This window comes from Ranitomeya imitator, chromosome 4 (genome assembly GCF_032444005.1).
Source record: "Ranitomeya imitator isolate aRanImi1 chromosome 4, aRanImi1.pri, whole genome shotgun sequence".
Classification (NCBI taxonomy): Eukaryota; Metazoa; Chordata; class Amphibia; order Anura; family Dendrobatidae; genus Ranitomeya; species Ranitomeya imitator.
In genome coordinates, this window is record NC_091285.1 from 274,618,344 (window position 1) to 274,634,070 (window position 15,727).

A 15,727-nucleotide genomic window follows, 5' to 3' on the forward strand; every position below is an offset into this window, starting at 1 on the left:
CAACATGTGCACACAGGCGCAGGGCCGGTTTTAGACTAAGTGGGGCCCTAGGCAAAAATTTAAAGTGGGGGGCCCAAATGATAACATTGCACTGTGGCCCCCATATTTAGGGGCCTTATATCGGCCAATGGGTCTGCCACTATTAGCTGTATGCAGGGTCACTGCTGGCACTTTGAAAAGCAGCTTTTCGCCATGTTCATAGGCAGAATTTTTGCAGCTTTTTCTTCTGCAAATAATAAGTTTACAGCAGTTTATAACACAAGCAAAAACTGAGATTTTCAGAAATCTCCTGCACACCCTTTTATTTTTCGTTGACTGAATTACACAACTGCGTCTCTCCAGACCCCAGCATGTCAATTTATCTTGCGTAGACGCGAGCCGCCGCAAGAGAAATCTCACCCCTGCAATGTATAGGACGCGGTGATTCCACACGGTTCAATGAACACACGCGGAATCACCTGTGTTCAAAAGATGGCAGCACTTTGGACGCAGCACATGTCCGCTGCATCCAAAGGGCTGCCATTTCCGGATCCTCTGCAAATACCCTAAAAAATGGGTGTTTTGAAAGCAGTGTTTTTACTGCCAAGAGAGCAGGCTTTGGCTGCAAAAAAAAGCACCAAAAACGCTGATTTCTATGCACACCTGTACTATATGTGTATGGTTTATCCTTATTATTTCACATGGGAATTCATTTATTTCTATATAATAAATGCCCTGATTCAGCAGCAGACAATATTCCTGTTTTGCGTCATCCAGACTGTAGTGACAGGACATCGCCCTATCAGATTACAAGCAATGATTTAGTGACTGATCCCTGCTGTATGTGACTGTGAAACCTGATCCTACAGCAATCATCACAGAGCTCCGGGACCAAACAAGTAAATCACAGCACTAAGGGGGTCTTAAGGGGGGTTTGGGAGTTTCTCGGACTGCTGCTTCACTGCTGTACACCCTCTGGGCACTTCATACAGGGGCTGCAGAGGTCGCCTGGGGCCCCTTTCTAGGTGGGGGCCCCAGGCGACTGCCTGGTCTGCCTGTACCAAACGCCGGCCCTGCATAGGCGTTAGGTGGTTTTGTCAGGAAAGTTGCAATAGTATTCATTAAAAATGAAGGGTAAATTGATTGTTTATTATTGGTTCGGCATCACTGTGCTTGATTGGCCAGCAAACTCACCTGACCTTAATTCCATACAGAATCTATGTGGTATTGTCAAGAGGCAGATAGGAGACACCAGACCCAACAAAGCAGACGAGCTGAAGACAGCTGTCAAAGCAACCTGGGCCTCCATAACACCTCAGCAGTACCACAGTCTGATCACCTCCATGCCACGCCGCATTGATACAGTAATTGATGCCAAATGAAACACGATCAAGAATTGAGTGCATTTACTGAACATACATTAGGACAACATTTCGAATTTTAAAATCACTTTTCAAGCTGGTGTTATAAAGTATTCTAATTTACTGAGAAATTTACTTTTGGCTTTTCATTGGCTGTAAGCCATAATCATCAACATTAACAGAAATAAACACTTGAAATGGATCACTCTGTTTGTAATGACTCTATAAATGAGTTTCACTTTTTGTATTGAAGAACTGAAATAAATGTACTTTTTGACGATATTCTAAATTAGTGAGAAGCACTTCTATGTCCCAGATGAGCCGCTATTTCCCTCTTTCAGTCCAGGACAGACTAGGCTGTCCAAAAAACAGCACCAGTCCTGTCACATTTATATTTATGAAGTAAAAGATCAGCAACTTACACCGGTCTTACTGAAGCCCCATCTGTCAATAGCTTGCGTGCTGAAAAAGGAAGGGGTTAAAGAGAATCTATCACTAGGTTTTTCCTATATGTAATGCCACAGCAGTACGAGGTAGGGACAGAGACCCTGATTCCAGTGATGTATCACTTGGTTTACTGGGTTCAGCAGTTATGACAGAATCATAGTTTTCTCTGTTGCAGATTTAGCAGAGCTAAGAATGTTGTAACCCTGCCTGCATCACTGATTAGCAGCTTTCTGAGTACACTGTATAGTGACAGAGAGCTGCTAATCAGTGCTGGGGATATAGTTAGTGTTGTGAATTCTGTGGCAGAGCTCCCTCCTGTGGTCACAAGTGGTACTTCGGCTGATTCTCTCTGTGAGCTTCTGTTGGTGGAGGGAAGTGGTACTGCGGCTTCTGAGTTTCCTCCCTCAGGTGATCTGGTGAGGTCGTTAGGTGCTTCTCTACTTAACTCCACCTAATGCTTTGATCCTGGCTTCCTGTCAATGTTCCAGTGTTGGACTTGCTTTTCCCTGGATCATTCCTGTGGCCTGCTGCTCTGCATAGCTAAGTTCTTCTTTGCTATTTGTTTGCTATTTTTTCTGTCCAGCTTGTCTAATTTGTTGCTGGAAGCTCTGGGACGCAAAGGGTGTACCTCCGTGCCGTTAGTTCGGTACGGAGGGTCTTTTTGCCCCCTTTGCGTGGTTTTCTTTAGGGTTTTGTGTAGACCGCAAAGTTACCTTTTCTATCCTCGATCTGTTAAGAAAGTCGGGCCTCACTTTGCTGAATCTATTTCATCTCTACGTTTGTCTTTTCATCTTAACTCACAGTCATTATATGTGGGGGGCTGCCTTTTCCTTTGGGGTACTTCTCTGAGGCAAGGTAGGCTTATTTTCTATCTTCAGGCTAGTTAGTTTCTCAGGCTGTGCCGAGTTGCATAGGCAGAGTTAGGCGCAATCCACGGCTGCCTCTAGTGTTGTTTGGAGAGGATTAGGGATTGCGGTCTGCAGAGTTCCCACGTCTCAGAGCTCGTTCTATGATTTTGGGTTATTGTCAGATCACTGTATGTGCTCTGACCGCTATGTCCATTGTAGTACTGAATTGCCTTTCATAACAGTACAGGAAGCCCAAAAGTACTAATGATTCTCAATAGAGGGAAAAAAGAAGTTCTGAGGCCATTTTTTTTTCTTTGCACTGTGTTTTGCCTTTTTTTTCCCCTAGACATTTGGGTGGTTCAGTACACAGGTGTAGCGATGGACATTGGAAATCTGTCTTCATTTGTGGATCAGCTCTCGGCGAGAGTACAAAAGATTCAAGACACTATTGATCAGAAAGCTATGTTGGAACCAAGAATTCCTATTCCTGATTTGTTTTTTGGAGATAGAACTAAGTTTCTGAGTTTCAAAAATAATTGTAAATTATTTCTGGCCTTGAAACCTCGCTCCTCTGGTGACCCAGTTCAACAGGTTTTGATTGTTATTTCTTTTTTGCGCGGCGACCCTCAGGACTGGGCATTTTCTCTTGCGCCAGGAGATCCTGCATTGAGTAATATCGATGCGTTTTTCCTGGCGCTCGGATTGCTGTACGATGAACCTAATTCAGTGGATCAGGCAGAGAAAAATTTGCTGGCTCTTTGTCAGGGTCAGGATGAGATAGAGGTATATTGTCAGAAATTTAGAAAGTGGTCCGTGCTCACTCAATGGAATGAATCTGCGCTGGCAGCTATGTTCAGAAAGGGTCTCTCTGAAGCCCTTAAGGATGTCATGGTGGGATTTCTTATGCCTGCTGGTTTGAATGAGTCTATGTCTTTGGCCATTCAGATCGGTCGACGCTTGCGTGAGCGTAAATCTGTGCACCATTTGGTGGTATTACCTGAGCTTAAACCTGAGCCTATGCAGTGCGATAGGACTTTGACCAGAGTTAAACGGCAAGAACACAGACGTCTGAATGGGCTGTGTTTCTACTGTGGTGATTCCACTCATGCTATCTCTGATTGTCCTAAGCGCACTAAGAGGTTCGCTAGGTCTGCCACCATTGGTACGGTACAGTCAAAATTTCTTCTGTCCGTTACCTTGATCTGCTCTTTGTCATCGTATTCTGTCATGGCATTTGTGGATTCAGGCGCTGCCCTGAATTTGATGGACTTGGAGTATGCTAAGCGTTGTGGGTTTCTCTTAGAGCCCTTGCAGTGTCCTATTCCATTGAGAGGAATTGATGCCACGCCTTTGGCCAAGAATAAGCCTCAATACTGGACCCAGCTGACCATGTGCATGGCTCCTGCACATCAGGAGGTTATTCGCTTTCTGGTGTTGCATAATCTGCATGATGTGGTCGTGTTGGGGTTGCCATGGCTACAAGCCCATAATCCAGTATTAGATTGGAAATCCATGTCGGTGTCCAGCTGGGGTTGTCAGGGGGTACATGGTGATGTTCCATTTCTGTCAATTTCGTCATCCACCCCTTCTGAGGTTCCAGAGTTCTTGTCTGATTACCGGGATGTATTTGATGAGCCTAACTCCGATGCCCTACCTCCGCATAGGGATTGTGATTGTGCTATCAATTTGATTCCTGGTAGTAAATTCCCAAAAGGTCGACTGTTTAATTTATCCGTGCCTGAGCACGCCGCTATGCGCAGTTATGTGATGGAATCCCTGGAGAAGGGGCATATTCGCCCGTCATCGTCACCATTAGGAGCAGGGTTCTTTTTTGTAGCCAAGAAGGATGGTTCGCTGAGACCTTGTATAGATTACCGCCTTCTAAATAAGATCACGGTTAAATTTCAGTACCCCTTGCCATTGTTATCTGATTTGTTTGCTCGGATTAAGGGGGCTAGTTGGTTCACCAAGATAGATCTTCGTGGTGCGTATAATCTGGTGCGAATCAGGCAAGGAGATGAATGGAAAACTGCATTTAATACGCCCGAGGGTCATTTTGAGTATCTAGTGATGCCATTCGGACTTGCCAATGCTCCATCAGTGTTTCAGTCCTTTATGCATGACATCTTCCGAGAGTACCTGGATAAATTCCTGATTGTGTACTTGGATGACATTTTGATCTTCTCGGATGATTGGGAGTCTCATGTGAAGCAGGTCAGAACAGTTTTTCAGGTCCTGCGTGCTAATTCTTTGTTTGTGAAGGGATCAAAGTGTCTCTTTGGTGTGCAGAAGGTTTCATTTTTGGGGTTCATCTTTTCCCCTTCTACTATCGAGATGGATCCTGTTAAGGTCCAAGCCATCCATGATTGGACTCAGCCGACATCTCTGAAAAGTCTGCAAAAGTTCCTGGGCTTTGCTAATTTTTATCGTCGCTTCATCTGCAATTTTTCTAGTATTGCTAAACCATTGACCGATTTGACCAAGAAGGGTGCTGATTTGGTCAATTGGTCTTCTGCTGCTGTGGAAGCTTTTCAAGACTTGAAGCGTCATTTTTCTTCTGCCCCTGTGTTGTGTCAACCAGATGTTTCTCTTCCGTTCCAGGTCGAGGTTGATGCTTCTGAGATTGGAGCAGGGGCTGTTTTGTCGCAGAGAGGTTCTGATTGCTCAGTGATGAATCCATGCGCTTTTTTTTCCAGGAAGTTTTCGCCTGCTGAGCGAAATTATGATGTGGGCAACCGAGAGTTGCTGGCCATGAAGTGGGCATTCGAGGAGTGGCGTCATTGGCTTGAAGGAGCTAAGCATCGCGTGGTGGTATTGACTGATCATAAGAACTTGACTTATCTTGAGTCTGCTAAGCGGTTGAATCCTAGACAGGCTCGTTGGTCGCTGTTTTTTGCCCGTTTTGACTTTGTGATTTCGTACCTTCCGGGCTCTAAAAATGTGAAGGCGGATGCTCTGTCTAGGAGTTTTGTGCCCGACTCTCCGGGTTTGTCTGAGCCGGCGGGTATCCTCAAGGAAGGAGTAATTGTGTCTGCCATCTCCCCTGATTTGCGGCGGGTGCTGCAAAAATTTCAGGCTAATAAACCTGATCGTTGTCCAGCGGAGAGACTGTTTGTCCCTGATAGGTGGACCAATAAAGTTATCTCTGAAGTTCATTGTTCGGTGTTGGCTGGTCATCCTGGAATCTTTGGTACCAGAGAGTTGGTGGCTAGATCCTTTTGGTGGCCGTCTCTGTCGCGGGATGTGCGTGTTTTTGTGCAGTCCTGTGGGATTTGTGCTCGGGCTAAGCCCTGCTGTTCTCGTGCCAGTGGGTTGCTTTTGCCCTTGTCGGTCCCGAAGAGGCCTTGGACACATATCTCTATGGATTTTATTTCTGATCTTCCCGTTTCTCAAAAGATGTCAGTCATTTGGGTGGTCTGTGATCGCTTTTCTAAGATGGTCCATCTGGTACCCTTGTCTAAATTGCCTTCCTCCTCTGATTTGGTGCCATTGTTCTTCCAGCATGTGGTTCGTTTACATGGCATTCCAGAGAATATAGTTTCTGACAGAGGTTCCCAGTTTGTTTCAAGGTTTTGGCGAGCCTTTTGTGGTAGGATGGGCATTGACTTGTCTTTTTCCTCGGCTTTCCATTCTCAGACTAATGGCCAGACCGAACGAACCAATCAGACCTTGGAAACATATCTGAGATGCTTTGTTTCTGCCGATCAGGATGACTGGGTGTCCTTTTTGCCTTTGGCTGAGTTCGCCCTTAATAATCGGGCCAGCTCGGCTACCTTGGTTTCGCCATTTTTCTGCAATTCTGGGTTCCATCCTCGTTTCTCTTCAGGACAGGTTGAGTCTTCGGACTGTCCTGGTGTGGATACTGTGGTGGACAGGTTGCAGCAGATTTGGACTCATGTAGTGGACAATTTGCCCTTGTCCCAGGAGAAGGCTCAACGTTTCGCTAATCGCAGACGCCGTGTGGGTCCCCGACTTCGTGTTGGGGATCTGGTTTGGTTATCTTCTCGTCATATTCCTATGAAGGTTTCCTCTCCTAAGTTTAAACCTCGTTTCATTGGTCCGTATAGGATTTCTGAGGTTCTTAATCCTGTGTCTTTTCGTCTGACCCTTCCAGATTCTTTTTCCATACATAACGTATTCCATAGGTCATTGTTGCGGAGATACGTGGCACCTATGGTTCCATCTGTTGACCCTCCTGCCCCGGTTTTGGTGGAGGGGGAATTGGAGTATATTGTGGAGAAGATTTTGGATTCTCGTGTTTCTAGACGGAAACTCCAGTATCTGGTTAAATGGAAGGGTTATGCTCAGGAAGATAATTCCTGGGGTTTTGCCTCTGATGTCCATGCTCCCGATCTTGTTCGTGCCTTTCATGTGGCTCATCCTGGTCGGCCTGGGGGCTTTGGTGAGGGTTCGGTGACCCCTCCTCAAGGGGGGGTACTGTTGTGAATTCTGTGGCAGAGCTCCCTCCTGTGGTCACAAGTGGTACTTCGGCTGATTCTCTCTGTGAGCTTCTGTTGGTGGAGGGAAGTGGTACTGCGGCTTCTGAGTTTCCTCCCTCAGGTGATCTGGTGAGGTCGTTAGGTGCTTCTCTACTTAACTCCACCTAATGCTTTGATCCTGGCTTCCTGTCAATGTTCCAGTGTTTGACTTGCTTTTCCCTGGATCATTCCTGTGGCCTGCTGCTCTGCATAGCTAAGTTCTTCTTTGCTATTTGTTTGCTATTTTTTCTGTCCAGCTTGTCTAATTTGTTGCTGGAAGCTCTGGGACGCAAAGGGTGTACCTCCGTGCCGTTAGTTCGGTACGGAGGGTCTTTTTGCCCCCTTTGCGTGGTTTTCTTTAGGGTTTTGTGTAGACCGCAAAGTTACCTTTTCTATCCTCGATCTGTTAAGAAAGTCGGGCCTCACTTTGCTGAATCTATTTCATCTCTACGTTTGTCTTTTCATCTTAACTCACAGTCATTATATGTGGGGGGCTGCCTTTTCCTTTGGGGTATTTCTCTGAGGCAAGGTAGGCTTATTTTCTATCTTCAGGCTAGTTAGTTTCTCAGGCTGTGCCGAGTTGCATAGGCAGAGTTAGGCGCAATCCACGGCTGCCTCTAGTGTTGTTTGGAGAGGATTAGGGATTGCGGTCTGCAGAGTTCCCACGTCTCAGAGCTCGTTCTATGATTTTGGGTTATTGTCAGATCACTGTATGTGCGCTGACCGCTATGTCCATTGTAGTACTGAATTGCCTTTCATAACAAGTTAGACTGCGTTGCAAGCCAGTTGTGCAGTTATGATAATCCCCTGCAAAGCACAGCCTAGTAAACGACACATCACTGTGATCAGGGTCTCTGCCCCTACCTCATGGTGCTCTCAGATTACATGGCAAAAAACGTATGACAGATTCCCTTTATGGGAAAACTAATGCCACAGTTAATGATGTAGCTATGAGACAATATTATGAGTGGGCAGATTGTGTAATATGGAGTGATGAGAGAGCATGCTCTGATAACGTGCTATCCGGCTCGGCTGTTATCCGAGTACCTCGGGTAATCCGCGCATGTATTGCGGCATGTATTGCAGCCGCAGGGACTCGAAAATATCCGAGCACGGCAAAGATACTCGGATAACACCGAGCCAATAACACGTTATCCGAGCACATTCGCTCATCACTAGGTTTAATCATTAATTTGTAGACATTTGTCCAGTCTTTCGCTGAGCAAACAGTTGGCCGACAGCTGTTAAAGGTGTATGGGCGCCTATACTTACTGTATTTCCTATAGACAGACAATGACAGAAAGGAGGGATCTTACCTTCCACTGACTTCCCAATACTGTGAAGATATGTGATTGTAGGGTAATTTGAGTTGAAGCTCTTTAAAACAGTTTCCAATTGTCCAAAATGGTGGTAGGAAAAATCTAATGTTTGTGCAAATAAAGGGAGCACTCCCAGCCACATGAGGGTCACAGCAGCCTAGAACAGAGAATGGACAGTGCGTCAGTGTGGACAGTTAGCTGAGTTTTATTGTTTAATTTAAAGAGAATCAGTTATCAGATTCATGACAAGCTGTGAGGCACACAGCTTCTCACAGTCCAGCTTCTCCCTGCCCCACTAGCCATGACTGACAGGTTCCTCCCTATGTACACACAGAGTTAACTGGAATTGGGCAGGCAAAAGCTTTTCAAAAATATTTTTTTCTGAAAAGTGAAACATACCTGGGTGCAATCGCGCCGCCACTGCCTGATTCCTGCTACCGCAGCTCAGGCAGCATGGATCTTCTGCCAGATTTAATGATTTGTTGAATGACCACATTTATATGAATGTACAGTACAGACCAAAAGTTTGGACACACCTTCTCATTTAAAGATTTTTCTGTATTTTCATGACTATGAAAATTGTAAATTCACACTGATGGCATCAAAACTATGAATTAACACATGTGGAATTATATACTTAACAAAAAAAGTGTGAAACAACTGAAAATATGTCTTAGGCCGGCGTCACACACAGCGTAAAACAATACGGTCCGTATATTACGGCCGTAATACGCTGAAAAGTCCCGAAAATAGTGGTCCGTAGCTCCTCCGTAGGCAGGGTGTGTCAGTGTGTCAGCGTTTTTTGCGCATGGTATCCTCCGTATGTAATCCGTATGGCATCCGTACTGCGTGGTTTTCTCGCAGGCTTGCAAAACCAACATACCGCTATAGAAGTGATCCATGTGTCCCAAAAAAAAAAAAAATATATATATACAGTGGGGCAAAAAAGTATTTAGTCAGTCAGCAATAGTGCAAGTTCCACCACTTAAAAAGATGAGAGGCGTCTGTAATTTACATAATAGGCAGACCTCAACTATGGGAGACAAACTGAGAAAAAAAAATCCAGAAATTCACATTGTCTGTTTTTTTTATTATTTTTTTTGCATTTTATGGTGGAAAATAAGTATTTGGTCAGAAACAAACAATCAAGATTTCTGGCTCTCACAGACCTGTAACTTCTTCTTTAAGAGTCTCCTCTTTCCTCCACTCATTACCTGTAGTAATGGCACCTGTTTAAACTTGTTATCAGTATAAAAAGACACCTGTGCACACCCTCAAACAGCCTGACTCCAAACTCCACTATGGTGAAGACCAAAGAGCTGTCAAAGGACACCAGAAACAAAATTGTAGCCCTGCACCAGGCTGGGAAGACTGAATCTGCAATAGCCAACCAGCTTGGAGTGAAGAAATCAACAGTGGGAGCAATAATTAGAAAATGGAAGACATACAAGACCACTGATAATCTCCCTCGATCTGGGGCTCCACGCAAAATCCCACCCCGTGGGGTCAGAATGATCACAAGAACGGTGAGCAAAAGTCCCAGAACCACGCGGGGGGACCTAGTGAATGAACTGCAGAGAGCTGGGACCAATGTAACAAGGCCTACCATAAGTAACACACTATGCCACCATGGACTCAGATCCTGCAGTGCCAGACGTGTCCCACTGCTTAAGCCAGTACATGTCCGGGCCCGTCTGAAGTTTGCAAGAGAGCATTTGGATGATCCAGAGGAGTTTTGGGAGAATGTCCTATGGTCTGATGAAACCAAACTGGAACTGTTTGGTAGAAACACAACTTGTCGTGTTTGCAGGAAAAAGAATACTGAGTTGCATCCATCAAACACCATACCTACTGTAAAGCATGGTGGTGGAAACATCATGCTTTGGGGCTGTTTCTCTGCAAAGGGGCCAGGACGACTGATCCAGGTACATGAAAGAATGAATGGGGCCATGTATCGTGAGATTTTGAGTGCAAACCTCCTTCCATCAGCAAGGGCATTGAAGATGAAACGTGGCTGGGTCTTTCAACATGACAATGATCCAAAGCACACCGCCAGGGCAACGAAGGAGTGGCTTCGTAAGAAGCATTTCAAGGTCCTGGAGTGGCCTAGCCAGTCTCCAGATCTCAACCCTATAGAAAACCTTTGGAGGGAGTTGAAAGTCCGTGTTGCCAAGCGAAAAGCCAAAAACATCACTGCTCTAGAGGAGATCTGCATGGAGGAATGGGCCAACATACCAACAACAGTGTGTGGCAACCTTGTGAAGACTTACAGAAAACGTTTGACCTCTGTCATTGCCAACAAAGGATATATTACAAAGTATTGAGATGAAATTTTGTTTCTGACCAAATACTTATTTTCCACCATAATATGCAAATAAAATGATTAAAAAACAGACAATGTGATTTTCTGGATTTTTATTTCTCAGTTTGTCTCCCATAGTTGAGGTCTACCTATGATGTAAATTACAGACGCCTCTCATCTTTTTAAGTGGTGGAACTTGCACTATTGCTGACTGACTAAATACTTTTTTGCCCCACTGTATATACTGTCTATATATATATATATATATATATATATGTCAGTAGACACATATATGTATATATATTAACTAGCTATTGAACCCGTTCTACGCCCGGGTGGCGAGCATTTATATTGGTATATGGTCTCCATCCTGGTATGTGCTGCTCCATCCTGCGCCCCCATCCTGTCATGTGCTGCTCCCATCCTGCGCCCCCGTTCTGTCATGTGCTGCTCCCATCCTGCGCCCCCATTCTGTCATGTGCTGCTCCCATCCTGCGCCTCCATTCTGTCATTTGCTGCTCCCATCCTGTCATTTGCTGCTCCCATCCTGCGCCCGTTCTGTCATTTGCTGCTCCCATCCTGCGTCCCCGTTCTGTCATTTGCTGCTGCCATCCTGCGCCCGTTCTGTCATGTGCTGCGGCCATCCTGCGCCCGTTCTGACATGTGCTGCTGCCATCCTGCGCCCGTTCTGTCATGTGCTGCTGCCATCCTGCGCCCGTTCTGTCATGTGCTGCGGCCATCCTGCGCCCGTTCTGTCATGTGCTGCTGCCATCCTGCGCCCGTTCTGTCATGTGCTGCTGCCATCCTGCGCCCGTTCTGTCATGTGCTGCGGCCATCCTGCGCCCGTTCTGTCATGTGCTGCGGCCATCCTGCGCCCGTTCTGTCATGTGCTGCGGCCATCCTGCGCCCGTTCTGTCATGTGCTGCGGCCATCCTGCGGCCGTTCTGTCATGTGCTGCGGCCATCCTGAGCACGTTCTGTCATGTGCTGCTGCCATCCTGCGCCCGTTCTGTCATGTGCTGCTGCCATCCTGCGCCCGTTCTGTCATGTGCTGCGGCCATCCTGCGCCCGTTCTGTCATGTGCTGCGGCCATCCTGCGCCCGTTCTGTCATGTGCTGCTGCCATCCTGCACCCGTTCTGTCATGTGCTGCGGCCATCCTGCGCCCGTTCTGTCATGTGCTGCGGCCATCCTGCGCCCGTTCTGTCTTGTGCTGCGGCCATCCTGCGCCCGTTCTGTCATGTGCTGCGGCCATCCTGCGCCCGTTCTGTCATGTGCTGCTCCCATCCTGCGCCCCCGTTCTGTCATGTGCTGCTCCCATCCTGCGCCCCCATTCTGTCATGTGCTGCTCCCATCCTGCGCCTCCATTCTGTCATTTGCTGCTCCCATCCTGTCATTTGCTGCTCCCATCCTGCGCCCGTTCTGTCATTTGCTGCTCCCATCCTGCGTCCCCGTTCTGTCATTTGCTGCTGCCATCCTGCGCCCGTTCTGTCATGTGCTGCGGCCATCCTGCGCCCGTTCTGACATGTGCTGCTGCCATCCTGCGCCCGTTCTGTCATGTGCTGCTGCCATCCTGCGCCCGTTCTGTCATGTGCTGCGGCCATCCTGCGCCCGTTCTGTCATGTGCTGCTGCCATCCTGCGCCCGTTGTCATGTGCTGCTGCCATCCTGCGCCCGTTCTGTCATGTGCTGCGGCCATCCTGCGCCCGTTCTGTCTTGTGCTGCGGCCATCCTGCGCCCGTTCTGTCATGTGCTGCGGCCATCCTGCGGCCGTTCTGTCATGTGCTGCGGCCATCCTGAGCCCGTTCTGTCATGTGCTGCTGCCATCCTGCGCCCGTTCTGTCATGTGCTGCGGCCATCCTGCGCCCGTTCTGTCATGTGCTGCTGCCATCCTGCGCCCGCTCTGTCATGTGCTGCTCCCATCCTGCGCCACCATTGTATTATATGCCCCCCGCTCCAGTGTGTATGCCCCCGAATGCTGCTGCCATATAAAAAAAAAAAAAATACCATACTCACCTATCGTCCGGCTCCACTGCAGGTATGTCTTCAAGAAAATGGCGCCGGAAAGCGGGGACTGCGCAGGCGCCGATTCCGGCAGCAGGAATCGGCGCCTGCGCAGTCCGCGCTTTCCGGCGACATTTTCTTGAAGACACACCTGCAGTGGAGCCGGAGTGTGTCTTCAAGAAAATGGCGCCGGAAAGCGCGGACTGCGCAGGCGGCGATTCCGGCAGCAGGAATCGGCGCCTGCGCAGTCCGCGCCCTCCGGAGCCAGGAGCAGAGGAGCCGGGAGACGGAGCCGCAAGCAGCGCTGGAACCGGGAAAGGTGAGTATACTTACCCTCCCTCCTGGCGGTCCCTGACTCTCCGGTGGAGATCGCGGTATGCGTTCAGTGCTTACGCATACCGCGATCTCCCGGGAGCGTCGCTCTGTGAGGCCCAGACTGCGCCGGCGCTTGCGCAGTCTATAGAGGCTTCGGACAGAGTGACGCTCCCAGCGTTATATTATAGATATTTATTCCAGCGCTATACAGCTTGAAAGCCGGTAATTCAATTGCCGGCTTTTGCTCTCTCCTTCCTAAACCCGACATGATTTGAGACATGGTTTACATACAGTAAACCATGTCATATCTCCATTTTTTTTGCAGATTCCACACTACTAATGTCAGTAGTGTGTATCTGCAAAATTTGGCCGTTCTATCTACTAAATTAAAGGGTTAAATGGCTGAAAAAATTGGCGTGGGCTCCCGCGCAATTTTCTCCGCCAGAGTAGTAAAGCCAGTGACTGAGGGCAGATATTAATAGCCTGGAGAGGGTCCATGGTTATTGGCCCCCCCCTGGCTAAAAACATCTGCCCCCAGCCACCCCAGAAAAGGCACATCTGGAAGATGCGCCTATTCTGGCACTTAGCCACTCTCTTCCCATTCCCGTGTAGCGGTGGGATATGGGGTAATGAAGGGTTAATGTCACCTTGCTATTGTAAGGTGACATTAAGCCTAATTAATAATGGAGAGGCGTCAATTATGACACCTATCCATTATTAATCCAATACTAGTAAAGGGTTAAAAAAACACAAACACATTATTTAAAATTATTTTAATGAAATAAAAACAATGGTGGTTGGAGTATTTTATTCTACGCCCAATCCAGTCACTGAAGACCCTCGTTCTGTAACAAAAAAAACATAATAAACCAACAATATCCTTACCCTCCGCAGATCTGTAACGTCCAACGATGTAAATCCATCTGAAGGGGTTAAAATAATTTGCATCCACGAGCTTTGCTAATGCAATGATGCTCATGGCTGCAAAAACCCCGGAAAATGAAGGTAAAGTAGGTCAATGACCTATATTTACCTGCATTTGCGGTGAGGCGCCTTCTGCTGGATGTTTCTAGATCGTGGGAACTTTTCTAGAAAGCTCCCAGGCTCGAGTTCATATGAGGACAACCAGCAGAGGGCGCCTCTTATGAACTCGAGCCTGGGAGCCGTCCCTTGTAGGATATTTTTTGCAGACCGGTCACCATCCTGGTAGCTCTTCTCTGAACTTGCTCCAGTTTTCCATCTCTTTTTTTAAAATGTGGTTCCCAGAAATGGACACAGTATTCCAGATGAGGTCTGACCAAGGAGCAGAGGGTGATAATTACTGCACGTGATCTACTGACATACTGAGAGGGAGTTTAAATTGTGAGCCCCAATTATGGCAGTGAAATCTTCACAGTGCTGTGGAATATGGTGGTGCTTTATAAGCAAGCATAATAATTATATAATGCATCAAACAACAGTTGGTAAAATCCATGGCTCCATTATACACGGAAACCATGATACTTGTGTCAACAGAGACTTTTTATCTTAACTTTTGTCATGGTAAAAAAAAAACCTAAAGAATTATTGGCATGATACCTTTATTGGCTAGCCAGAAACGTTTGCATGCTTTCTCATAACTTATTCTGCTAAAGCTTAAAAGGGTTTTCCGACATGAACATAAATCGTTGCAGTCACTGCATGTGAATGCGGATTTCCGAATCCTGACAGTGTGCTATGTGATTTGCACAGTTCTGGCTAGCAGCTTTGCCGGCTTCTCTCGAAATGCTACTGAGAGAAGCAGATGGAAGGCTGGCTGGCATTTGACCACAACTGTGCAAATTGCATTCTTGCAGTCATGTAACGACCGCTCAAGCTGGTAATAGAGGGCATACTACACACTTTCAGGATTTGTCAATCTGCATTCACATTCAGTCACTGCAGAAATGTATGTGCAGCCTGGAAAACCCTATTAGGCCAGTCCCACACGTCCAGATAATTCCGGTACCGAAAAAATCGGTACCGGAATTATCCGTGTCCGTGAGCTCACGTAGGCCATCCGTGTGGCACACATGCGGCACACGTGTGCCGCCCGTGTGCCGACTGGGTACCACACGGAGCGTGCAGGAGACAGCGCTAGAGATAAGCGCTGTCCCCTGCATCTGGTGCTGAAGCCGCCCCTTGCATCTGGTGCTGAAGCCGCCATTCATATTTTCTCTCCAGCAGCGTTCGCTGGATAGAAGATATGAAAAATCCTTTTTTTTTTTTTTTCGTGTTTAAAATAAAGATCCCGTCAGTGATGAATATGCGGCTCCACCCCTATGGGAGGTGGAGCCGCATATTCATGACTGTAATCGGCGGCACCACGTGACCGCTCATACAGGAGAAGCTGCGGCGAGGACAGGATGCTGCGAGGGAGCCGGGTGAGTATTTTATTAACAGCGGGGGGGGGGGGGGGGGGGGGCACACAGGGGGTGGGAGGGGGTTGGGGACAGGGATCTTTATTTTAAACACGAAAAAAAAAAAGGATTTTTCATATCTTCTATCCAGCGAATGCTGCTGGAGAGAAGATATGAATGGCGGCTTCAGCACCACGTGGGGGGGACAGCGCTTACTGTAGCGCTGTCTCCTGCACGGCACACAGACTGCACACGGACAGCGTCTGTGTGCCGTACGTGTTTTACACGGACCCATTGACT

The 15,727-nt window shown here is 47.4% G+C and overlaps 1 protein-coding gene across 1 annotated transcript in view; it reads right to left on the reverse strand.

Moving 5' to 3' along the window:
- The window catches only part of CPM (carboxypeptidase M), a 158,917-nt gene that overhangs the window by 112,222 nt on the left and 30,968 nt on the right, over window positions 1-15,727 (reverse strand). Inside the window, exon 2 of the mRNA XM_069764631.1 lies at window positions 8,430-8,589. Within this exon, the coding sequence (XP_069620732.1) occupies window positions 8,430-8,589 (160 nt within the window). The remainder of the gene's footprint in view (window positions 1-8,429; window positions 8,590-15,727) is intronic.